The sequence below is a fragment of the Triturus cristatus genome, chromosome 3_2 (assembly GCF_964204655.1).
Source record: "Triturus cristatus chromosome 3_2, aTriCri1.1, whole genome shotgun sequence".
NCBI lineage: Eukaryota > Metazoa > Chordata > Amphibia > Caudata > Salamandridae > Triturus > Triturus cristatus.
In genome coordinates this window covers 740,385,630-740,412,822 of record NC_140584.1, presented here as the reverse complement: position 1 = coordinate 740,412,822, position 27,193 = coordinate 740,385,630, and the positions used below count along the sequence as shown (strand labels likewise).

General features: G+C 51.6%; 1 protein-coding gene across 6 annotated transcripts in view; it reads right to left on the bottom strand.

Annotated features, from left to right (window-relative positions):
* PMS1 (PMS1 homolog 1, mismatch repair system component) overlaps nt 1–27,193 on the bottom strand; it is a 903,709-nt gene that overhangs the window by 69,707 nt on the left and 806,809 nt on the right. Inside the window, exon 13 of one of the 6 annotated variants that reach the window (XM_085648800.1) lies at nt 23,622–24,609. The exons of the other annotated variants lie outside the window; for them this stretch is intronic. Within the exon in view, the coding sequence (XP_085504926.1) occupies nt 24,478–24,609 (132 nt within the window). The 3' untranslated portion in view covers nt 23,622–24,477. Of the gene's footprint in view, nt 1–23,621; nt 24,610–27,193 lie in introns of those variants that run through there. 6 annotated transcript variants of the gene reach the window in all.

Genomic DNA, 27,193 nt, shown 5'->3' with positions numbered 1-27,193 from the left:
TCTCATTCATTCAGCATTCGAAGTCCAGTAATTTGCATTCATTGTCTGCGAGACGCCTGGGACCGGGAAGATGGAGAGCTCTGTTGAAATTCCTCTTCAGTATGGTGCTCTGGTGTTGACTCCATCTGATAAATATGCACAAAAAATTCCAAGTGACAAACGTGCCTGCCTCAAGGCTGATCCTGGCAAGTTTTGTACAGATTGCCCACGTGTGGGGAGAAGTCAATGGCAGTGATACTTGTGGTGACACCAATGCTGTCGTACGAGTTACTTTCGGTAATGATGTATCTGGTAGAGACTATTCTAGCCGCAGATTCCTTCACGTAGAATTATCCCCAGGCGTGAGACTGGATCCGGAAACTGTTTTGCCACAGCATCCCTGCGTGCCGGGGGCGGGGCGACATCACGCGACTCCGCCCAGGCGTCGTCCGCGTACGTGACATCAGCGAGGTCACATAAGACCCGCCCCGGAACTTTTCCGCACCACAACGCGGAACCACCAGATAAAAAAGTGTGGGAGCATGGAAACAGTGCGCGAAGAGCAGAAAAATTGGAAAGAAACGGTGACTAACAACACCACCAGGGTAGTGCCAACACCACAGACCCCAAGGGCAGGGAAAGAAGAAAGAAGAAGAACAAGTAGAAACCTGCGCAGCCACCCTGCCCGCACATAGACAACCTCCCATCCCTGTGCACAAAGAGAAGAACAGGTATAAAAATCATGGCACACGTAGGAAGCCCACCCCCCTCATCCTGAGCAAGGAAGGGGACCAGTCCCAAGACAGACAGGGACAACAAACCACCAAGCCACCCCAACCTAGAGGGCAACCACTCACAAGGACAAAGGCAAGACATGGCCAGAGGACCCTCAAACCAGAGGACAGCAATGGAAGGGAGGGAGGGGAGGGAGGACAAGGATAGAAGCAAAACCCTACCCCCCCCCCCCGCCAAAACCTGGAGTAGCCAGAGCAGCAGGGCACCAGCGCACTGAAAGCCCATCCTCCAAAGAACCAAAGGGAGGAATGAACCGCCCCCAGACAGAGCCACCCGTCAAGAACAAGGAAGGCACTCACAGGAGACACAGCCCCCCACCGGGAGACGAATACCGAAGACCAACCCAAGGGTCCTCGCAGAACAGGGGAGGAAGGGCGGGCCGTGAAGGAATCTGCGGCGAAAATCGTCTCTACCAGATACATCGTTACCGAAGGTAAGTAACTCGTACATCTGATAGAGACTACTAGCCGCAGATTCCTTCATGTAGAATAGATACCCTAGCAATACCCCCTGGGAAGGAGGCTCTGCGAAAGGACCCCACCAGCCAAAGCAGAACAGAGGGCCCCACAGGGGACCAAATCTTTGGACCAGGTAGAACCTTGACCCTGCCAGGCAAAGGGAACCCCCACAAGCAGAACCCCACCGACCCCAAGGGGACGTAGGAGGGAAGGAAGACTGAAGAGGCTCATACACTCACAGCAGAGGAACCAAGGGCAAGGACGGAGAGGCCGAAGCACCCCACTCCCCCACAAGGCAACATAGCGTCCGCCGAATGCCAAGACAGGAAGATGGAAGAAGAAGAAGAAGCAGCCTAGAGGGCCCAAGGAAACCAAGGAGAAGAAGGCGAGCTCATTCCAGATGGAGAGCAGCCTGCCAGCCAGAACAATGCCGGCAGTCAAGACCAGAAGCAAGAAGAACAGCCCGAGGCCCCAAGAAGACCAAGTAGGCAACGCCTGGCAAGGGAGAACACAGGGACATCCCAGACCGCAGAACGGGAGCAGGGAGAGGAGGAGAGGCCCGGGCCACCACCACGAGTGGCCGTGCACACAACCTCAGGAAGCAAAAGCAACCTACGTAAACACCATGGAGAGCAGGTACCCGAAGGCGACCAGAACCCTTCAGCAGAGCACAAGCCATATGACAGCTACCATAACCCCACATAGGGCACATGAAGTCCCAATATATGGGAACCCTCTTTGGAAGAACTTCCGCAGCAGAGGAACAAACAAAAGAACCACGGGGGAAGAAAGCACCCCCGCTACAGGCTTGACAGCAGCCCAAGCAAAGCAGAAGGCCCAATCTCAGGGCCAAGTCTGCGCAACAACTCCTTCAGAACTCACACACAACAACAAAAGGGCCGTCCAGCAGTCAACAATGCCAAAGTCCCAAGGAAGGACGTAAACGGCCAGAAAAACATACTCCACAACCATAACCGCCGGCCTAAGAAGGCCCAAAAGCAACCCTAACTCAGAAGTCGCTGAGGAGGGGACGGAGGGGGAGGAGGACGGAGCCCTGCCAAGAGCCTCTGGATGGAGGAGTCGTCCGGGGCATGAAACAACAGATTGCCATCAAATGGGATATCAATGAGCCTCTCCCGAATATTTTCGGGGAAGATGCCGTCCCGAAGCCAAGCATGGCGACGGAGAGCGACTGAGGAAGCCATGGCCCGGCCCAGCGCCTCAGAGACGTCCAGAGCAGAGCAGAGAATAAATGCTGCAAGCTCCCGGCCATCCAATGCATGGTGCTGCAAATCCACCTGAGCAGACTCCTGGGACGCTGCAGACCCCAGAGACTCAGCAGAGTCCCACAAACAGGAGGAGGCCCTAGCCAGCACACACAAGGTGTTAAGGGCCCGCAGGGCCACGCTGGTCGAAGCGAAAATGTTGCATCCCCAAGTATCCAGCCAGTGGGCCTCTCTGGACGGCGGAGCCAAGAGGGGCGGCAGGGAGGGAAAAGCAGTCCGCAGAAGGGGACTGGGAGCTGAGGGGTGAATGGACAGGCATGCCGGGTCACGCGGCGTCGGAAGGTGCCGATGCAGAAGATGCGGAGGCACCGGGTCCCCGGAGGCGGGACGCCTCTAAGCCCCTGTCAAGGCAGAAAGGAGCTAACCTTCAAAGGGAAGCAAAATTTCCCTCCCACCAGAGCCCTGGTGGAGGACCTCCAACAGTTGGTCCGCTGGAAAGTGAGCCACCGAGACACCCATGCGTAGGGATGCCCACAGCCGTGCACACCGCGTGAGCGAAGGCCGCACCCGCATCCGTAGGGCCCCGCGGTGGAGAAAGCAGCTCCTCTGTGGGCGACGGCTGCAAACTAAGGCGGCCGTCCCCGAGGCCAAGCGGGGCAGGCAAGGACCAGACCTGGAAGTCAGGAGGAGCCGAATAATGAGGGACTTGCCGCTCTTCCGACGAACACCCGTGTCTCAGGAAGGGCGGGGAGCCACCCTTCGACGCCGGTGAAAAGGACACCACACGGCGACCAGTCTGCGGGGAGGACGACACCAATATGCAGCCTGCCTCCGGAGAAGGAGCGTCCGAAGACGAACGCGCAGTACGACCCCTGCGTGGAGCCGTAGAGTCCGCTGCTTGAGCCAGGACACTGGTGCCACCGGGCAAGGATCCTCCAAGTCAACCCGCACCGGAGCGGGAACCGGAGTAGAGCTGGAGCCGCACTGGCCCTAAAGCGGCACCGGGACGGCGCCGGCCTGACCCCCGCCGAGGCAACCACCTGCGTGGAGGAACGGGATGGGCCCGGGGAGGGGCCTAAAGAAGGAGGCGAAGGTCACCCGGCAACCCCTGTGGGGGCACAAGGGACGATACAAACTCCGACTCGCCCTCCAACGAGGCAGCCGCCTGTGAGGAGGTACGAGAGGGGCCCAGAGAGGGACGAGGGGTCTGACCTCGACCCGAAGTGGAACGAGGAGGGGCCACTGACTCCTGTGGCTCCCCACGGTCCAGCTGCTGCTGGCGCCGTAGCGGCGTCACCTCGGCCTTAGACAGGACCACCCTGCCAAGGGACCAAGAGGGGCTCGGGTCGCATCCCCGAGCCCCGGCGACCTCCCGCAACACCACAGGGACCCCTGCAGGGGTTTGCAGCGAGGCAAAGATGCCGTGGCCTGAAGGAGGTGCCCCAGAGGAGCCGCACCCCAACAGCACCACATCCTCCAAGCCTGGATCCGATCCAGTCGGCGCTGGGGCCGGAGCCACCGGCGACGCAGCGGAGGGCCCTGAGCAAGGCGAGGGATCCGCCGACGCCCCAGGAGTGGAAGGAGAAGGAGATGCCAGCCAGGCCTGCAAAGCCGCCGTGTAAGTCTCCATCTGGACTCTCGACGCCCCAATACCGGGAAACGGTGAATAGGACGACACGCGGGGCTGCATCACCCGCGGAGAGTCCACGCCCCCGGTAGGCCGGAAACCAGCCCCCGGGGACGAACTGCGACACTTACCCACCGGGGAGCGACGCTCACGTGACATCGGAGAAAGGCAAGGACGATGACCACGGCCAGACCTGAAGCCGTCCACCGAAGCAGACCGAGGGGAGGACGTCGACCTGGAGAAACATACCGAGAGAAGTTTCATTCGGCGCTCCCGCCGCGACATCGGCTTCAACTTTTGGCACGCCGCACAATCTGAGGTGCCGTGATCCTCCCCCAAACACCACATGCAAATGAGGTGAGGGTCCGTCGCCGACATAAGACGCCCACAAAACGTGCAAGTTTTAAAGCCCGAAGGCATTCAACACTGTTCCACCAAAAAAGAATGTAAGAAAGGGGCCCGTAAACAGGCCCGCAGCAAGGAACGGATCCGCGTTGCACTCGGAAAAGGAAAAAACTGACGTGGGCGCGCTGGGGCGGGTCTTATGTGACCTCGCTGACGTCACGTACACGGACGACGCCTGGGCGGAGTCGCGTGATGTCGCCCCGCCCCCGGCGCGCAGGGATGCTGTGGCAAAAAGGTTCCGGATCAATTCTCACGCCTAGGGATAATTCTACGTGAAGGAATCTGTGGCTAGTAGTCTCTATCAGATACTATTGGTATCATCTGAGACGTTATCAGTGACATGTGCGAGGTCGTGCAAAGATGCCATGTGCAACTCACCATAACTGGCACGTTTTAAGTTTTTTTTTGCTTTTTGGGTAGTAAAAGTCTCTTAAACGGATTTTAGGAGCATTTGTAGTTTTTTTTATTTTACACATTATATTGTGATATTAGCAAGGGAGAAAGTATAACTTATTTTTAATGTGTATGTTATTCATTTTACAAAGTATCCATGACAGGTCACATTGTGTCATTTGTCCATGATGTGCCCAGTTCTCTGGCCCTCAACCCTTCCAGGCGCGTCCAAAGGGCACGCTCAGCTGGTCCAAGCATATGGCGAGACCCTCAGCCATATCCCGTGCAATGATTCCCTCCTTCGACAGCTTACGATGCATGGTCCATGCTTTGGGACCTGGGAGTCCCCTGGCTATGAGAGGTTCATTGTGTACTGGTCTGAGGAAATGACCTTCAGCCAAACCCAGCAACTCCTTACGCAAGACCCTTGACAACTGGGTGCAATAGATGTTTCGTTTTATAAACCTTCCTTCGTATGTTTTCTTGCTGGGGAAATAAGGACATTTACACTCTTCTGTGATGGTCCCCGCAGCTCTCTTGCAATATAGGTCTGTGAACCTTATGAGGCGACCACATTCTTGTGGTCTGTGAAAATGTTTGTATAGTTGAAAATCACAGCCCCACCCCGCAGGTAATCAGATTTGAAATCACATACGTTTAAAAGGCTGCTGGGGGGGGAAAAAAACAAGGCTCCACCCAAATAGCACATATTTTTTCATTCTTAATGTTATTAAAACTAATGACCGGATTTACACAAAATTAAATTCAAGATCTATTTTACTATTCTACTCCACAAATGTATTTAGTCCATGCCTGTATGGGGTTAATCTGTCCAGCAATTATTGGTGTAATGGAAAGAAAATATTCCTATGGAATTCTACACGGAAATAAAACCTTAGGAATTCTCTATTTAACTCCCGCTGACTCTGTTCTGAACAGAATGTTCATGGATCAATCCTAGGCATTGAAGCAATTGTTTTGGAAGTTTGAACAGATTCATCAAATGGGGCCATGGTTATCAGCAACCATAGCAGCATTTTTCCTCTGGACTGATTAACTTAACAAAAACTACATTGTTACTATGATTGACGCTCATATATTTTTGTATCACGGAGTCTGCAATAGCGAGTCTGTAGTTAAGGTCAGGTCCGAGTTTTAATTGAAAAGCAGTTTTTTGTTTTACTAATTACAGGCACCATTTGACCGATTAGCAAGGAACAAATAATAAAAAAGCATTTAGATTTGATGGGGCAAGTTTTCTGCAGTACTGTCCAAGGAGAGGGAGAGTAAAATTTGGGGTAAAAAAATGCAGCTTTTTTACTTTTTAATTCCTCCAGGAATATTTGCTTTCCGGAACACAGAAAAACACTGAAGATAATTGCACCAAATATTGCATGAAACTATAACTTGAGTCAGAGGAGTGGCTTTGCTTGGTTGGTTGGAATCCATTCAGTATTTTTTTTTTAGAAGAAAGGGTCATTACCTACCTGTAATCCAGTTTCTACATAGTAAGTATCTTCATTGAAGTCATAAACTGTAGAATATACTACGCTAGGTTTCGTGGTCCCCGGAGTACTTTTTTACTCTGTCTTCCATGTAAATCTGCAGCAAACTCTCTGTCCATGGGTGAAATTATAGAAACTTGCAATGGAAGCCTATCAGAGGCCGAATTGTTTCCCGGATGTACATAAAAAGTCCGTAGAATATTCGAGGAGGACTGCATTGCAGCATCTAAAATGCAAGGCCATTTGTTTCAAAATAAACATCAAGGTAAAAAAGTAATAAGAGAGGCCTACACTGCAGGTAAAGGTTAAAACAAGCATTTGCAATGCAATGCAATAGGTCTCGCATTTACGCAAGTTTAAGCTATTGGCATTGTAAATGACAATGCGTTTTATTTATGTTTCAAAAACCAAAATATAAATAGAAGGCAGTGTCATTTACAATGCCAATAGCTGAAACTCGCGTAAATGCGGGACCTGTTGCATTGCAAATGCTATTTTTGTTGTTTTTGCAGATTTCTATAGCGCAAACTCCACCGGAAGACATTGGAGCTTCACAAGAGCACCAGTTACATTACACAGGACACACTCATTAGATCTCGCTGAGACAGCGAAAGCTGTCTCTTTGAGACATTTTGTAAGTGAGCTTTCAAAAGTGCTACCCACATGGTTTTGCTGGCCTAGGGCTTGAGTGCACGATGGCGTGCATGTGCACAGCTGCTCCTCTGCTCCTTGCATTCCCCCCTCCCTTCTCACCCAGCCCTTTGATGCTCTGCTCGATTACTTTCACTTTCGCCGCTTTGATGTTTGATCGCAAACGCGATCACTTCCGCTTGGCATAGCCTGTACTTGTTCTCTTTGTCCTCACATATGCTCTGCCCTCTATGTTTTTCTCTCTGGTCTCACATGTGCTATTCCCTCTGTATTTTCACTCTGCCCTCACATGTGCTTTTCCCTCTCCATTTTTAGGTCTCGCCTGAGCCAGCGCTTTAGCGCTGCTCTGGCGAGAGCTATAGAAAGCGGCATTTGGAAGTGCAAACTAGTGCTTCTTTGAGGCCTCCAGCTACAGTTCATGTGCGCCGGGCGCGCGCACCATTTGTCATCCATCTGATCACTTTCGCGGCTGCTTTGATGTTCTCAGTGAGCCGCGCGGCCACTGAGAACATCAAAGCGGCCGCGAAAGTGCACACCATTTGACACCCCCTCCCTTATCCCACTTCCACGTTCCTCCCCCACCACAGAGTGCGATTCGTGGCCGCGCGTCTTCCACAACTCCCGGGCTTGTTAGCAAATCGTAAAAAAGAGAAACATTAATAAAGATTCATATTTTAAACTATACTTATTTTTGGAAGTATAGATTTAGCTTCTAGGCGAATGGTTCCAAACGTAACTGTCTATATTATGAAATACGTACTCAGTCGCATTTAGTTCAGCATCATTTTGCGTGTTGGTATTAAACAGCGCGGGTATTGCCTGTGGTCTGTGTGAGCTTGTGTCTGCCTCCAAAGAGCATCATATAACTTTCCACATCCCTGCACACAAGCCGCTAAGAGCACTGGGCTGGACCGCACCACCCAGAGGAGGAGGGGCTGGGACAGCATTGACAATCCATATAAAAAAAAATATACAAAAAAACAACTGCCGCCAAGCAAATGACCTACACCCCGCCTGCACTAAACTCCAAAGCATTTGCAAAAAAAAGCTGAAAAAAACGTTAGCTTACGCTGAAGGTTGCTATGAATTTCAGCAGCAAACGAAGCAGCAAGTCATCTGTCTAATACGCGCCTTCAAAACACACTCCTTCGTGATGCGAATGATGGAGAAAAAAACATTTGGAATACTAATTACAGCACATCATTAAGAATTATGGTCAGCCGGCGCTGCATCATAAATAGAAACAAATATGTCCCTCGGGTGCGTGCATGTCACGGGGAATTTGTGAAATAATATCTACAGATGCTGCGTTGCATTAAAAAAAAACAACAGCATTATTTATTAAAGAGATTACATCGGCTTCTCCCTTTCGGTGCTTTGGAGTGCGTGCTCACGTACAAGTCGGAAATCCGCTGCATTTAATAAAAAAATCGAAAGGGGTCCTAAGCACATTGAATGATAAAACACGTACCGTGCTCTGGAATAAATTCCTCATCTGTCGATGCGACTAGCAGATGTTGCATGGCATGCCAGGCTGCTCAGCCCCTCTCCCGGTGCCTGCTACAAACGGCTCTGATCTCTCCCATGGAAACAGCACAGCAGAAAAAGACACCGCACATTTTACTGCTGATGCTGATTCCCATTCAGGAACAAGCATTGGCAAAGCCAATAGGTCTCGGCTTTGGGACCTTATAAGTGTTTAGCCATGCAACAGTTATAGCATATTGTGCTGCGTAACTAAATACTTATAAGGTCCCAAAAGCGAGACCTATTGGCTTTGCCAATGCTTGTTCTCTCTTTCCTCACACATGCTATTCCCTCTGTATTTGTCTCTCTTCCCTCACATGTACTCTTCCCTCTGCATTTTTTCTCTATGCTCTCACATGTGCTCTTCGCTCTGTATTTTTTTCTCTGCCCTCGCATGTGTTCTTCTCTCTATTTTTTTCTCTCTGCTCTCACATGCTCTCTTCCCTCTGTTTTTATCTCCGGTCTAACATGCGCCCTACCCTATGTATTCTTCGCTTTGCTCTCACCTGAGCTCTTCCCTCTCTATTTTTCTCTCCTCCCTCACATGGACTCTTCCCTCTCTATTTTTCTCTCTGCCCTCACGTGCTTTTCCCTCTGTATTTTTCTCTCTGCCCTCACATACTTTTCCCTGTATGTTTTCCTCTTTGCCCTCAAGTGCACTCTTCCCTCTGATCACATGCATACACAACTATGCACACATACAAACACACACATGCATTTACACACACATATGAACATATACAAACACACACAGACATGCATAAACATATGCATATACATGCACACCAACACACCAACCCCAAATACACATATAAACAAGCACGCACACCAACATACTCAAACACATATACATACACACAAACATGCATACACAGACATAGGTATACACACAAACATATGTGTACACATCCATGAAGACAAATGAACACAATGACACACCCATACTTGCACACCAACACACACATGCATACACAAACATATACACATACAAACACACACACATGATTACACACACAGATATATACATATAGACACACACACTATGCACACACAGGCATCTCCCGTACTGTCTCAGGGGAGTCGGTGTCAGCTGTCTCCTAGAGGGAGATCTCGCATGAGACAGTAAGACTCAGAGACATGTGGCGGTGGGGAGAGACAGACATGCCTCCCTTTAATTGTGTTGTTGCAAGATGGTGACTATCTTCTGCCACTGGTGCATTCAGATAAGCGGCAGGAAGTTCGTCGGACACATGCACTGGTTTCAATTTCGAGAAAGTGGGGTGAACGTTTCACAGATCGGGAGTGTGTGTCAACACGTGTTTCTCCTTCACAGCAAGGCCAATCAGTACGTTTTGTTTAACCGCGTGGTCATGAATCCTTTAATTGCATAAGTGAGCGGGTATGGATGTAAACAAAAATGTAACACTAATAACACATTTTCTGTCACTCTTGTGAACAGGTTTGCTGTGAATGTATGAATGAGAATGGTGTTTTAGAATACGTTGCATGGAAAAGGGTCAACATGGTGTATACGTGTTTTTGGGTGTTTTTTTAGTTTTTTATAATTTATTTTTATTGCATGGTTAACGTCATGATATACCGGATTCGGATGCTTCATTGCAGATCAGTTGTTTGGCCAGTGGTTATTTACGAGTTTGGGAAATACTTTTGTATTGTTTCGATTCTTTTTGTCTCTGCGTCCTTACTCTCTCCCATCTTCTCTCTCCACCTCTTTGCTACATGTTCTCTCGTAATGTTTTCATTTTCCCCAACTCTCCTCTTTACTCTCTCTAATTCTTTTTTTGCTCCTTTTCTGTCTCTGTCCCTTCTCTCCTCTTTCTCTCCCCACCTGTCCCTTCTCTAACCCCACTCCTCTTCCTCTGCCCGCCCCCCCATCCCTCTCTCTCGCAGTACTGCAGCATAGGCAGCACCAGGTCTCTGATGCCTTCTCAGTGTTGGCCCTGGAGGTGGAGGAGGTAAGTCAGCCCCCCAAGTGAATCCCATTATCAACAGATAGTGAACCTCTATTTACCAACAAGTACGGAGCGGTCTCGGGTGACGGCTGATGCGAACAGTGATCTGCTCTCGGCCCCGGCAGGGCCTGTGGGGTGGGGGCGTTACCTTACGCTAGGAGAGGAAGTAATGAATATGCTACTTACCAGTATGCATCTGTTCTTGGCATGTAGGGCTGCTGACATTCATATCTGTGCATAGATCGCCGCCTAGTGTTGGGTCCGGATGTTTGCACGTTGTTGTCCTGGAAGAGTCTTCGAAGTATCCTGGGATAGGTGACTCCTCCCCTGGACTACAGTGCGCATGGGCATTCTCTCCATCCTCAGATTGTTTTTCGCCATTGTGGCAGTGATGGAGTAGATATAGAAAGTGATGACCATGCTTACAGTAATTCTGAGAGCTGCAGCTGCTACAGGCGCCGGGGAGGAGGGAGGGCGATATGAATGTCAGCAGCCCTACATGCCAAGAACAGATGCATACTGGTAAGTAGCATATTCAGTTCGAGGCATGTGGGCTGCTGAATTCATATCTGTGCATAGAATACATAGCAGTGCCCTCTATTAGCGGCGGCTACCAGTGCCAGCTGCAGCGGTCTGAAAAAGAGTTTTGAGAACAGCCTGTCCTACAGCTGCCTGCTGTTTTGATTGCACATCTACACAATAGTGTTTGGTAAATGTATGTGTAGTGGACCAGGTGGCTGCTCTACATATATCATGCAAAGGAATGTTTCCTAGGAAAGCCATGGAGGCCCCTAACTTACGTGTTGAGTGGGCTCGTGGGGGAATCGTTAAAGTGCGTTTAGCCTTTTGATAGCAAATTTGAATACATTTAACGATCCATCTGGCTATTCCTGCTTTGGAGATAGCGTTACCTTTGTGGTGTGGGGCAAAGGCAACGAAAAGTTGTTGTGTTTTCCTAAAGGGTTTGGTCCTGTCGATATAATACATGAGGGCCCTTTTGACATCTAGTGTATGGAGTGCCCTTTCTGTGACAGTTTGTGGGTTTTGGAAGAAAACGGGCAGTTCAATGGTTTGATTCATGTGGAACTGCGATACCACCTTTGGCATGAATTTGGGGTTGGTACGTAGTACGACCCTGTTGGCGTGAACCTGTATAAATGGCTCTTGAACGGTTAGTGCCTGGAGTTCACTAACTCTTCTCAAAGAAGTGATCGCTACTAGGAAAGCTACTTTCCAGGTAAGGAATTGAATCTCGCATGAGTGTAGAGGTTCAAAGGGTGGACCCATCAGGCGTGTGAGGACCAAGTTGAGGTTCCACATTGGGGCTGGTGGGTGGCTAGGTGGAATGACTCGTTTGAGTCCTTGCAAGAATGCTTTGATGGCAGGCACTCTGAATAGAGAGAGGTGCTGCCTGGTTTGTAGATAGGCTGATATCGCGGTCAAATGGACACGTATAGAGGTGTACGCCAGATTGCATCGGTATAGGTGTAATAGGTAACAAATAATGTTTTGGATGGATGCGTCTAGCGGGTTAATGTCATTATTATTGCAATAAATGACGAACCTCTTCCATTTTGCTGCATAGCAAGCTCTGGTAGTGTGTCTCCTGGCCTCCTTAATGATGTCCATACAGTCAGGTGGCAGGTTTAGGTAGCCAAACTCTAGGACTTCAGGAGCCAGATTGCCAGGTTCAGCTGTTGCGGATCTGGATGCTGAATCTCTCCATGGTTCTGCGTCAAATGCTCGGGTTTGACCCACAGCCTTTGATGCGGCACCACGGAAAGTTCGAGAAAGGTGGTGTACCACGGCTGGCGTGCCCACGTTGGAGCAACCAGGACGAGCGTCAGTGAGTGTTGACGCAGTTTGCGTGCCACCAGCGGTATCAGTGGTGCTGGGGGAAAAGCGTACGCAAATCTGCCGGACCAGTTCATCCATATCGCATTGCCCTACGACTGCGGATGTGGGAACCTGGCGGCAAAGCTTTGGCATTTTGCGTTTTCGCTTGTCGCGAATAGGTCTATCTCTGGATGACCCCACTGCTGGAAGTACGGTTGGAGTACTGATGGGTGTAACTCCCACTCGTGCATCTGGTGGCTGTGTCTGCTGAGCAGATCCGCCATCTGGTTGTCCTTGCCGGGGAGGTGTTCTGCCATGAGGAACATGTTCCTTTGAATGGCCCACTTCCACATGCTCTGAGCCAGATGAGACAACTGTGGAGAGTGTGTTCCTCCCTGCTTCTGTATGTAGTACATGGCAGTCATGTTGTCCGTCCGGATCAACACGACTTTGTTGCACAAGTGTACTTTGAATGCTTTCATAGCGAGGAAGATTGCCATCAGCTCTAGAAGGTTGATGTGCATCTTCTTTTGTTGTTGTGTCCATAGTCCCTGCACTGTCTAATGGAGTACATGAGCTCCCCATCCCTGGAGAGACGCGTCCGCCGTCAGTATTATCTGTGGGACAGGCTCTTGGAACGGTCGGCCCTTGCAAAGGTTTTGTGGATTCCACCAATGCAGAGAGTTGTATGCCCGACCGCTCACCAACACTAGGTCTTTCAACTGTCCTTGAGCCTGATTCCACTGACGTGCTAAGCACTCCTGAAGCGGGCGCATATGTAGTCTCGCGTGGGGGACTATGAAGATGCAGGAGGCCATCATGCCTATCAACTGCATGAACACTCGCGCGGGAAGGGAGTGTTGTGGTTTGAACTTGGAAATCAGCATTTGCATGCTGTTGATTCTCACCAAATTTGGCTGAGCTGTGGCCGCCAGAGTGTCTATAGTCGCACCTAGGTACTGTTGTACGTGTGCGGGCTGTAGATGGGATTTTGGGTAATTTAGTGAGAACCCCAGACTGTGAAGGAGGTGAATGGTGCGGGACATGTGGCTGGCACATTGCTGGGCTGACTTCGCTTGAACGAGCCAGTCGTCCAGGTAAGGGTAGACGTGTATGTGCTGCCTCCGTAGATGTGCCGCCACAGTAGCTAGGCACTTTGTAAACACCCTTGGTGCCGTTGTCACGCCGAAGGGAAGGACTTTGAATTGGTAGTGCTGCCCTTGAACAGTGAACCTGAGGTATTTTTTGTGTGAGGGGTGAATGGGTATGTGGAAATACGCATCCTTGAGGTCCAGTGTGGCCAGAAAGTCTCCCTGCTTGAGCAGCGGGAGGACTTGCTGTAGAGTGAGCATGTGAAAATGCTCGGAAAGAATGTATCTGTTTAGGGGTCTCAGGTCTAATATAGGTCTGAGTGACCCGTCCTTCTTCGGTATTAAAAAGTACAGGGAGTACACCCCCGTACCTTGCTCGTGGACGGGTACGACCTCTATTGCGCCTTTTAGAAGCATACTTTGCACCTCCTGCTGTAAGAGCGTTAAGTGCTCTGAGGACATAGGACGGTTTTTTGGAGGTATTGTGGGTGGAGTGGAGGTTAGTTCTAGACAGTAACCGTATTTGACAATATCTTTGACCCACCTGTCCGTGGTGATGGAGTTCCACGTGGACAGGAACCTTTGTAGCCTTCCCCCGACAGGTGTTATGTGGTCGGGAGGAAGGGAGAGGGCGTCACTGCTTGTTCTTGGGGGAGGACCTGGTGTTGCCGTAGCCGCGTCCTCTGCCCTTTGTACTGGAGCCACGATATCCACCCCGTGTGTTTTTATCGTAGGTGGTTTGTGTATTGCCCTTGTTGTATGTTTGCTGTGACCCCTGTCCTCTACCTGCTCCTCTATTTCCGGGGCGACGAAAGGAGCCGCTCCGAAAGGACTGAGTCTGGAGAGCCCCCATGGACTTTGCAGTGTCCGTGTCCTTTTTTATTTTCTCTAGGGTGGTGTCAACCTCAGGGCCGAATAAATAGTCGGGGTTGACAGGCTGGTTGAGTATGTTGTTTTGCACCTCAGGTTTGAATCCGGAGATTCGTAACCAGGCATGTCGTCGCAGCATGACGCTAGTGTTTATGGCCCTGGCAGCTGTGTCTGCGGCATCCAGCGCACACTTGATGGATGCGTTTGTGAGGAGCTGTCCCTCCCTGATGAGGATCTCTGCACCTTCTCTGTATTGGTCAGGGAGATGTTGGAGTAGTTGCTCTAATGTGTCGTAGTGCGCTCTATCGTAGCGAGCGAGGAGCGCTTGATTATTGGCAATGCGCCATATGTTGGCTGCCTGGGCGGCAACCCGTTTGCCAGAGGTCTCTAACACCTTGGACTCTTTGTCCGGGGGAGGAGCGTCACCCGTTGTTTGTGAGTGTGCCCTCTTGCGAGCATTCGCAACGACAATGGAATCCAGAGGTAATTGGCCTCTGATGTAAGTAGGGTCCCCAGGCGCTGATCTGTATTTCTTGTCGATCCTGGGGTTTATCACTCTTGCCCTGGTGGGTTCCTTGAAGATGTCCTTTGCTGGTTTGAGGACACCCTTCAACATGGGTAGAGTTTTTATATTCCTTTCTGAGGATGCGAAAGTATCCATAAGAAAGTCGTCCTCGACGGTGTCCGAGTGAAGTTGCACCCCATGATTGGCCGCAGCACGTTCAATTAGAGCGTTGAACGCTGCAGTGTCCTCTGTGGGAGATGTTTTTGCTCCATAGAGTTGCGGGTCTTGTGCATCCATAGGTGCACCTGGGTCCACAGGGTCATCCCAAGTTTGATCAGGGTCCTGTTGGCCGTCAGGGTCCATGTCTCCGGGGTAGGGGACTTGGTCACCCATGTAGTCCTCCAACGCATCCGTGTCGGAGTGTGTGGGAGAGAAGGATTGTGGATCCTGGTAGGGTGAGTGGAAAGGTTAGTAAAGAACTGGTTCTGAAGCCACAGGCAGCTTTCTTTTAAGTGGAATCCTGAAGGAGTCCAAAGCCGGCTCTGAAGTTATTTTCCTTTTGTGGATAATCATCCTGCCGGTGTCGGCGTCGATGAGATGCGATGGAGACGTCTCCGCAGAGCGTTCGGCAGGCATGATCGTGGTGTGGGTGACCCGTGTCCTGATTTGGAACAGTTTCGGGGCCGTGGATGGTGGCAGGCCAAAAGTAATGTTGGCTGGCGCCGAAGAGGCTGCTGGAGCTTTAATTGGCTCGGAGCCCGACGTGTCCTGGAGGACCATTTTCTTTTTGGTGCTTTGCGCAGCAATGGGTCGCGTCTGGAGTGCCCTCGATTCTTTTGCACCGACCGGTTCTGTCGAGGCGGTCGTGGATTTTTTCGGCGCCGGTGGGTCATTGAGTCGAGGGGCGGGAATGGCCGTCGACTTCTTCGATGAGTGTGGCTTTGGTGTTGCCGTGGAAGCGGTGTGAGACGCAGCAGGCTGTTTGACCTTTGGGGTCGGAGTCGATTGCGTCGGTGCCGGGAGCCGAGCAGGTTTGGTGGTACCGAAGGCCTTCTTCCTTATGTCGACTCCGACGTCGGCCGCTTCGAGTTCGGCACCGAAGTCTCGTTTGGTGCGCTCGGTGCCGATGTGTTTTGCTGGCGTCGAAGGTGTGGAGGGCCTCGATCCGACCAGCGCCACTTTCGGTTTCGGTTTCAATTGAACCAATACAGCTTTCGGTTTCGGTTTCGAAGAAGGGAAACCAGCCGTTTTGGGCATTAATGGCTGCCGCTGAATGTCCGAGGCCGGGCCCGAGGGCGGGGCCGAAGAACTGCGGGATAGGTCTTGGGTAAGGCCCGAAGGCGATCCCTCGACCGGAGCCATAGACTGTTGCACCGGGCTTTCTTCAGTCTGAATGGGTAGGCCTTGCTCGTCACCGGAGCTACTCTCTTCGGCCCCTAAGGCCTCATTGTAGTCTCCTACCTCGGTGTCGTCTTCATCTCTGCGAAAGAGTGTTTCGTCGACGTCTTCCAATCCGGAGTCATGTTCGAAAGCGGGACTGGAGGGTAGGTTCTCCACTTCTTCGACATCTTCGGTCTTGGCGTTGAAGATGTCGGCCGGGGCCGGTGCCGCTTGCTGCGCCTCGAGTCTCGCCGCTCGTCGATTCCGTAGAGTCTTCTTGGATCGAAATCTGGCACAGGCCATGCATGTAGATTCGTCGTGATCCGGTGAAAGGCATTTGTTGCACACCGGATGGACGTCGACGTGGGGATATTTCGCATTGCATACCGGACACCTCTTGAATGGTGTCCTCGATTCCATCGTTGATGTCGAATCGACGGTCGGGTAAGGTGCGAAAGTTTGTTCTGGAAGTTAGTAAACTAACAAAGATACTATCGATACCGATCGAGAACAGTACCGACGCGAACTAAAGGCCTTTTGGTCTGAAAAAAGATTTTCCTAACTTGAGTCAAGATAGCACATCCGAACCCAATGGCGGAAAAAAACAATCTGAGGATGGAGAGGATGCCCATGCGCACTGTAGTCCAGGGGAGGAGTCACCTATCCCAGGATACTTCGAAGACTCTTCCAGGACAACAACGTGCAAACATCCGGACCCAACACTAGGCGGCGATCTATGCACAGATATGAATTCAGCAGCCCACATGCCTCGAACAAGTGATATCCTCCACTCCACCACTGTCTCTCCTCACCCTCCACCTCTCTCTCCTCCACTTCTGATTCCCTTCCAACTCGGTCTCTCCTTACCCTTCACCTCAGTCTCTCCTTACCCTCCACCTCAGTCTCTCCTTACCCTCCACCTCGGTCTCTCCTTACCCTCCACTTCGGTCTCTCCTCACCCTCCACCTCGGTCTCTCCTCACTCTCCACCTCGGTCTCTCCTCACCCTCACCCTCCACCTCTGTCTCTCCTCACCCTCCACCTCCGTCTCTCCTCACCCTCCACCTCCGTCTCTCCTCACCCTCCACCTCCGTCTCTCCTCACCCTCCACCTCCGTCTCTCTTCACCCTCCACCTCCGTCTCTCCTCACCCTCCAACTCTGTTTCTCCTCACCCTCCACCTCACCCTCCACGTGTCTTGCCTCACCCTCCACCTCACCCTCCTCACCCTCCACGTGTCTCTCCTCACCCTCCACGTCTCTCCTCAACCTCCACGTGTCTCTCCTCACCCTCCACACGTGTCTCTCCTCACCCTCCACACGTGTCTCTCCTCACCCTCCACACGTGTCTCTGCTCACCCTCCACACGTGTCTCTGCTCACCCTCCACACGTCTCTCTGCTCACCCTCCACACGTCTCTCCTCACCCTCCACACGTCTCTCCTCACCCTCCACACGTCTCTCCTCACCCTCCACACGTCTCTCCTCCCCCTCCACACGTCTCTCCTCCCCCTCCACACGTCTCTCTCCTCACCCTCCACCTCACCCTCCACACGTGTCTCTCCTCACCCTCCGTGTCTCTCCTCACCCTCCACGTGTCTCTCCTCACCCTCCACGTGTCTCTCCTCACCCTCCACGTGTCTCCCCAACCTCCACGTGTCTCTCCTCACACTCCACACGTCTCTCCTGTTATGTTATGTTATGTTATGCACTTTTGTATTGCGCACAGCTGCCCCAGCTAAGGGGCGTCCTGGCGCATGGCAGGCAAAGTGCAACAGAAAGCAGAAAACACAACACCAAAAAAGAGCTAATTACAAAGAAACGTTTTCAACGCCTTGCGAAAGGCCAAGAGGTCAGTCCGAAGCCGCAAGTCTACTGGGAGGGAATTCCAGAGTTCGGCCGCCCTCACCCTAAAAGAGCGACCACCCGCCCGACACAACCTGTAACGGGGAACCAGCGCAAGCGCATGGCTTCCCGATCTCAAAACGCGGGAAGGAACATACCACGACAGGAGGTCAGCAAGAATTGGCGGACCAACTCCCCTCAAGATCTTAAACGCCAGACACAACACCTTGAACTGGATGCGTGATTTGATGGGGAGCCAGTGCAAGGATCTCAAAACGCCTGAAACAGAGCTCCTTCGGGGTAGGCCTACGATGGCTCTAGCCGCAGCGTTCTGCACTCGTTGAAGGCGGGTAGTCTCCGCCATATTGGCCCCTACCAAAAGCGAGCTGGCATAGTCCAGGCGAGATAATACCGTGGCCTGGACTATCAGCTGCCTGGTACCACGGTCAAAGAACTTAAGAATGGGCCTCAGCGACCGCAGGATGCCAAAACAACCGGCCGCGATTTTCTTCGAATGGCCCACGTAACTTAGAGCGGGATCCATCCATACTCCAAGATTCCTAAGTTCAGTGACCGGGAAAGGGGCCGGCCCCAGTTCAATGGGCCACCACTTGTCCCCCCACAGTTCCGCCTTCCTGCCAACGATCATGATCTCAGTTTTCTTCGCGTTGAGCTGGAGACAGTTGTTCTTCATCCAGCTTGCCACCGCCCTAAGTCCACTCTGAAACCTGGGGGCATCCCGATCTGCATCCCCGCTGATAGTCACCGCTAGCTGAGTATCGTCAGCATACGAGACCATAGTCATGTCCCATTGCTTGACGATCTCAGCCAGCGGTCTCACATACAGATTGAAAAGAGTGGGACTCAGCGAGGAGCCTTGCGGGACCCCCTGTCTCAGAGGGAGAAATTGGGACTGGTACGGAGGCTGCGCAACGCTAAAGAAACGATCGTTTAGGAAAGAGCGGAACCACTGGAGGGCAGAGCCACCCAGCCCGACCTCCTCCAGGCGATGCAACAGGATAGGATGGGACACGGTGTCGAACGCGGCGCTCAGATCTAATAAGACGAGCGCCGCTGTCTGCCCCGCATCCATCACTGTGCGTAGATGTTCGGCCATGGAGAGAAGGGCAGACTCCGTGCTGTGACCCGCACTGAAGCCATTTTGGGTGGGATCCAAGATGTTAAACTGGATAAGGTGGGCCGAGAGAACTTTGTTGACATAGGCCTCCATTACTTTGGTAGGCCAGGGAAGCAAAGAGATGGGCCGAAAATTTTCAGGCTTGTCTGGGTCCAATGAGGGCTTCTTAAGGATGGGAGAGACCACCGCCCGCTTCCAGCTACGGGGGACCGTGCCCGACTCCAACGAGATGTTAATCAGGGAGTGTATCATGGTCCGACCCACGAACGACTCATCTCTAAAGAGAGCCGAACTGAGAGGGTCGGCGGGGGACCCAGATTTCACCTGCTTTGCCAAGATGTTGAACCCTTCTAATGTCAACAGGGGAAGCGAGTGCAGGGCTGCGACTCCACAGATGGAGACTGGAGACTCAGCTGGAGGTCCTGTGGAAGGAAAGGTCATATAGATGTTTTGGACCTTTTCCTGAAAGAACGCCGCAAGAGCCTCACAGTGAGCGGTAGAGCCCGTCGTAGGAGCATCGGGGCGCTTAGCTAGAAGATCCTTCATCAACTTGAAAATAGTTTTCGAGGGGTTAGAGCTGTGGCCTACTTCGGCCGTATAATACAAAGCCCGAGCACGGCACACAGCCCGATGGTATACTTTGACGGAGGCGAGATAGATAGCTTTTTTACCCGAGTCATACGCCTTCCGCCAAGCCCTCTCTGCACGCCTGCAACTGCCCTTGAGCGCACGTAGGGCACCATCGTACCATGGGCTAGATTCTCTGGCACTGGTCTTACAGGCAGTAAGTGGGATGAGCGCATCGAGCGCTTTAGAGATCCACGCGCAGAACCCATCGTAACCTGAATCAACGGTTACAAACGGCTCTAATGGCTCTGCCGCGAGGACACGGTGCAGATCTTCCAACCGTAATTTGCCCCAGTGCCGCCTTACAATCAACTTTGCAGGAGGGGTGACGGTCCTACCTGACAAAGGGGTACTAATGGCGACCAAAGAATGGTCTGTCCAACCCAAGGGCGAAACGGCAGTGACAGAAGCATTTGTCAGATTGGTGAAGAAGGGATCCAGCGTATGGCCACAGATGTGGGTGGGCTGCTGAACAAGCTGCAGCAGCTGTAAGGCCTCCAAATCCATGAGAAGGCCGCTGACCGCGGGTAGGTCAGGTCTATCGAAATGGAGATTAAGGTCCCCCAGAATCGAAAAGTTGGGGCACCCCACCACCAAGGAGCTAACCACATCCGGGAAAGCGGCGCGAAACGCCGCCTCGCTCCCTGGGGGACGATAGACAACCATCCCCGAAAGCGAAAAGTGAGGAGTGACCAGAATCTTAAACAGCGCACTTTCACATCCCGCAATGGTCAGTGCGGTCCAGGAGCACGTAAGACTAGAACGAATAGCCAGGGCAATTCCCCCTCCCCTAGACGATCGATTAAGGGTACGGACTGTATAGTCCGGGGGGAACGCCAGATTAATAATGGCTGCGTCCTCGTCTTTCAACCATGTCTCGGTGATAGCCACAATGTCCGGGCTTGCATCCTGCAGCAGATCAAATACTGCCTGATAATGTGCCACCAAAGACCTCGCATTAAAACTGAAAATGCGGAGAGCATGCTCCGGGCGGGTGTAACGAGCGGCTGCCACCGGACATGCGGGAGCGATAGAAATAGCTTGCTCCAGAAACCACTGACAGCCAGCACAAAGATAAGGGCCGTCCAATGGATGAAGGAGGGGTAGACTACAGCCAGCAGTCCAACGTCCCAGGTCACGCAGGGTGTCACAAGAGTATGTCAGCATGGCTGGAAGAAACCAACCGCACCTCGTACCAGCAGGGCCTCGCCAGAGTCCAGCGCGTCCCTAGCGCGGACGGGCGCAGACGGGCAGGACTCTGGCACGACTCCGGCCACGCGACGGCGTCCCAGCTGCGCGTTCCCGCTGCGCGGAGAGGACGACTTTAAATAGGCGTCCCCTGTACTGAAGCGAGCGTCAGGACGCTCTAAGATGGCGCCCGCAAAAGCCTCACCCTCCACGTGTCTCTCCTCACCCTCCACGTGTCTCTCCTCACCCTCCACGTGTCTCTCCTCACCCTCCACGTGTCTCTCCTCACCCTCCACGTGTCTCTCCTCACCCTCCACGTGTCTCTCCTCACCCTCCACGTGTCTCTCCTCACCCTCCACACGTGTCTCTCCTCACCCTCCACACGTGTCTCTCCTCACCCTCCACACGTGTCTCTCCTCACCCTCCACACGTCTCTCCTCACCCTCCACGTCTCTCCTCACCCTCCACACGTGTCGCTCCTCACCCTTCACACGTGTCTCTCCTCACCCTCCACACGTGTCTCCTCACCCTCCGCCTCACCCTCCACATGCGTCTCCTCCACACCCTCCACATGTGTCTCCTCCTCACCCTCCACACGTGTCTCCTCCTCACCCTCCACACGTGTCTCTCCTCACCCTCCACACGTCTCTCCTCACCCTCCACGTGTCTCTCCTCACCCTCCACGTGACTCTGCTGCACGCCTCACACTGCTGCACGCCTCAAACTGCTGCACGCCTCACACTGCTGCACGCCTCACACTGCTGCATGCCTCACACTGCTGCACGCCTCACACTGCTGCACGCCTCACACTGCTGCACGCCACACACTGCTGCACGCCTCACACTGCTGCACGCCTCACACTGCTGCACGCCTCACACTGCTGCACGCCTCACACTGCCGCACACTGCCGCACGCCGCACACTGCTGCATGCCGCACGCCACACACTGCTGCACGTCACACACTGCTACACGAAACATTGCTGCACGCCACACACTGCTGCACGGCACACACTGATGCAACCGGCACACTGCTGCACGCCCCACACTGCTGCACACTGCTGCATTACTCACTGCTGCATACTGCGCGACACTGCTGCACGCAGCACACTGCTGCACGCCACTGCACGCCACAGTGCTGCATGCCTCACACTGCTACACGAAACACTGCTGCACGCCACACACTGCTGCACGCCACACACTGCTGCACGCCGCTGCACGTCACAGTGCTGCATGCCTCACACTGCTACACGAAACACTGCTGCACGCCGCACACTGCTGCATGCCGCACACTGCTGCACGCCGCACACTGCTGCACACTGCTGCACGCCTCACACTGCTGCACGCCGCACACTGCTGCACGCCGCACACTGCTGCACTCCACACACTGCTTTTATGTGAGTTTATGCTACTGACATTGTAAATGACAATGCATTTTATTTGTTTTAAAACCAAAACATAAATAAAAGGCATTGTAATTTTACAATGCCAATAGCTCAAACTCTTATAAATGCGAAACCTATTGCATTGCAAATGCTTGTTTTTGGTAGCCACGGGGAGATTAAGTGATTTGCTCAGAATCACAGGATGTTGAGGCAACGCTGAAACTCGAACCTGGTTCCCCAGCACCAAAGCCGGCAGCTCTGGCCGTTAGGCCACATCCTCTCCCCACCGAGCGTTTAAAGGTTTGAAAGGAAAACATCACCGTCCTATTCCACAACCCCCCAGCAGATGGACCACACCAAACAGGAATTCTACCAGGTGGCCCAATTCCCCCATGTCATAGGATGCATTGACTGCACGCATGTCCCCATCTGTCCACCCTCAGCCAATGAGTATATGTTCCGTAACAGGAAGTCCTATCACTCCATCAACGTGCAGGTCGTGTGCGACGCCAAGCACATCATCACGGACATAGTGGCACAATTTCCAGGAAGCACACACGACTCCTATATATTCAGACACAGTGGCATCCACAGGCGTCTGCTCAATGGAGAATTCGGAGAGGGACTCCTGCTTGGTACGTAAACATACCTATTCATAACATCTGCATCACACATGTATCATCATGACTGACGCTAAGCCCTTGCTTCCATCCTGTAGGTGACAGTGCATACGCCCTGTGGGAATATATCCTCACCCCCTACATCAACCCAGCAACACCACAGGAGCAACGCTACAACGCGGCCCACATAAGCACCAGAAATGTGATTGAGAGGACATTCGGGATCCTGAAGAGTCACTTCCGGATCTTACATAAGACTGGTGGTGCTTTGCAATATAAACCAGACACCTGCTGCAGGATTGTAGCAGTATGTACCATGCTGCACAACATTGCAACCAGAAGGGGGATACCCATAGAGGTGGACAGGAAATACCGGGATGACCAACCACCCGCACAACACCGACAGTCACACGTAACAAACACAGCTGAAGGTCAAAGGAGGCGGACGTACATCACACAACATAATTTCAGAGCCAGGTAAGAATGAGCCATGACGATATCATTAGTAGTGCTACTGTTTAATTCACAGGAGCACTTATGTATGCAATGTTACACTGAAATGCAAATTAGAGTTCCCCCACACATTGTGGGCATAAACATGACCGTTGGATTCACGGGAGTGCAAATGCAAAGTTAAAGTGGGCCATGGTTACCCCACCATGGTCAGGGATGCAGGACAGAATGTCTAGTGGCGCTTCCCACGAACGCCCAGCCTCCTATCGCGTGTCTCCTCCACCTCACCACGCTGTGTCTCCATCACGAGACGCTGCTCACACTGGATGCAGCCTCACTGCCATCCTCCCCTCCCAAGTTGCTGCCACTGAATGTCCCTGCATGCAAGTGTTCCACTGCAGTGGTCACCTGGCCTAAGGCCTTCGCCACGTCACCACAGTAATGTCCGAGGTCCACCTGCAGTGACACGGAGCGGCGGGACAACACAGCAGTGCTGTTGCAGAGCTGTGATGGCCCTGGGCGATGCTGTGGAACGGAGCAAGTGCTGCCTATGCCTCCGGCGCTCGCTGTGTTGTCCTGCTCGGATGGCACGGGTGAGCTCCTGGAGGTTTTCACTAATGTCCTTATTGCCCTCTGCCACAACTGTGGTCATGTGCCGCACTGCGTCAGTTAGAGTGCACATATGTTTTGCGAGACGTGAAATGTTGAGGTTCATTGTCCCCATGTGTCTCCCCTGCAGGCGCTGAACACGCAGCATCCGAGCCTCGACTCCACCATAAATGTTCCTTGCCTGGTCGGCTCCCTCGGCAGTACTGCGCATGGACCTGCGCCGCTGCGTGACTCTGCCACGTGCTGATGGTGGTGCTGGCGGTGTGACACCTGTAGGACTTGGCCCACTTGTGGGTGCAGACTCGGGCATGCATCCATCACCTGCAGGGAGGGGACATGTGCCCTGCGTCTTGGTGGTTTTGTCGCAGGTGTTGGTGGTGGTGGTGGTGGTATTGTCGCTAGTGGTGGTGGTGGTATTGTTGCTGGTGGAGGTGGGGATTGACCTTCCTGCGGAGTGTCGCCATCGGAATCTGCCGGTGTTTCGGAGATGATGAGGCGCTCACTATCATCAGAATCCCCAGGAGATGCATCTGTGTATGAAACAGTGCATGGTTAGTTTATTTTGTGACTACATCTGTTTGTCATTCTGCATTTATGTCATACAATGAATTACATTATTTGACTGTATGTTGGCCCTGTACTGCTGATCTCATTTATTTTGCATTTGTGACTATACATTCACAGTTTGCAGACATGACTACGACTCCCATGATGCAATACTGATGTGAGGGCATATGTGTTATGCACTTCTGCCTGCACACTGTGATTGACCTGGGTGGATGGGGATGGGTATACGATACGCAGCGTATGGGTGCAGGCATGCATCTTACCTTGTTCAGTGGTGGCTGCGCCGGAGGTGTCCATCTGCGTTACTCGGACAACCGCCTCTTGCTCAATGGTCCCCTCGACGAGCTCCTCCAGGGCAGTGTTTGCAGGTACTGTGGATGGCCCCCCTCCTGTGCCAGCTGCCTCCTTGACCCTTTCTGCAATTCTTTCCTTTGCCCTCTTCCTGAGGTCATACCACCTCTTCTTGAGGTTGTCGATGCTGCGGTGCGTCACTCCCACAGCATTCACCCTCTCCCTGATGCGAAGCCAAATTTTCCTCTTCTCAGCTTCGGGCACCTTGAGTGACAGCTTGCCAAACAGCTTGTCATGCTTGCTGCTCACCCCCTCGATCAAGTGCTCCAGTTCCCTGTCAGAGAACTTTCTCTTCCTCTTCCTGGGCGTGTCTGCAGTGCCTGGTGCATCCTTGTCCATCCTGGATGAGGGTAGGGTGGATGGTTTCAGAGAGAGTATTCTCTTGCCTCAGCCTGTGTGCTCTGCCTCCTCCTGTGAGCTCCTCAGGCCAGTGAATGGGGGTGGGGCTGCTTGACTTCCTGGTTGTGATGTCATCAGCCCGCTCCTGGAGCGACCCATTTTTTTCGAAATCGCTAATACCAAACTCGCTAATACCGAATTCGGTAATACCGAACTCGCTATTTGCTAATCGGTATTTTCAGTAATCGGTAATTATTAGCGATTTTTAAGGAATCGCTAAGATTTACCGAATCTGTTCATGCATTCCGAAATGCGATTCCTTATTACCGATTCTTTATTTCTCGCTATTAAGGAATCACTTTTCGGGATGTTGATGCATGTGCTCCTTTATTTTTTATTCAGCAACTAGGAGATGTCTATGTATGTCATACCCTTGCATCTTTTCTCTGGGCAGTTCTAAAACGCCGGCGATTTTCACAGTTGTGGTGATTATTATCAGGACAAGCATTCTTAGTTCTGTCTGTTTAGAAAATAGTTTGTTAAGTGCTGGCTCACAATTAATATTGAGCAGAGGAAATGGGGGGCAAAGAAGTTTGAACTAATTTATAGCCTCGAACCTAAATGAAACAGGATTCAGATGATTTATAATTTTGGCCTAAATAGGCAGCTTGTTTTGGGTACGGTTTACCAATTGCATATTTTCGGATACCAATGTATTTTATTAATTCGAATTTGATTAAGTATGTACGTTTTTTAGAAAAGACTACCGAGTATCAAAAAGTTTTAGTGGTTTATTGTACTTTTAATTGCTGTGAAATAAAGCTTTCTGACTGACTGACTCTTAACATCTTGCACATGAAAAGTTCTCTGCTGGAGTTGATGGGTTAGGAAAAAATGTAGAAGAGTAATAGTTTGGTTGATTTGGAAATCAGGCACTGCTTTTAGTAGGAAAGATGGGTGTGTCCTTAAAACTACTCTATTAGAGTTGAAAATAGTAAACAGCTCGACAGCAGATATAGCCTACAATTCACTGACCCGTCTAGCAGAAGTGACTGCAATAAGGAAAACTGTCTTCTATGAAAGGTGCTGCAATGTAGACAAATATAGAGGTTCAAATGGAGGACCGATCTACTTGAATAGAACTGGATTGACTTTCCAAAGTGCAGTCAAAGTCCTTAATGGTAAATAAACATTTTAAAGGCCTTCCGCAAGTCTTTAAACTTGGAATTTTAAAGAAGGAATTCTGTATGGGAGAATTTCTGTAGGTGGTTATAGCCGCCAAATGGACGTTAATGGAGCATATTTGTAGTTTTGATTTCGGCAGATGAAGTAGAAATGTTCTTGACAAGAAATGAGGTTTAGACCTTTGTCCAGGCACCATATACAGATTATTTGGCATTTAAACGTGTAGCAAAATCTCGTTGAAGGACTTTTGCTTCTTTTAGGATCTTCATACATTCTATAGAGAGATTGATGTGTCCATATTGTTTGACTTCAGGAGCCATGGAGCCAAATTCACAGATTGGAGGTTTGGGTGTTGGATTTGACTATGCAGCATGGGGAGGCGATCGGTTCTGCACATCAGTCTTTTGTGTTGAGTGAGAGACAATCCTTGTAGGTCTGGATATCACCATTGTCTTGGCCAATCGGGTGATATTAGAATCATCTTCATGTGTGATTTGTGCAGCTTGCTAATAACATTGATATTAGAAGTACTGTAGGAAAAGAGTAAACAAAATGAGCTAACTATTGCATCAAAAGGGCATTGCCCATTGAATTAAGTTCTGGAGCCCTGTATGCCTAGTCTCTGCATTGTGTGCAGTTACAAATAGGTCTACTGATGAAGTTCCCAATTAT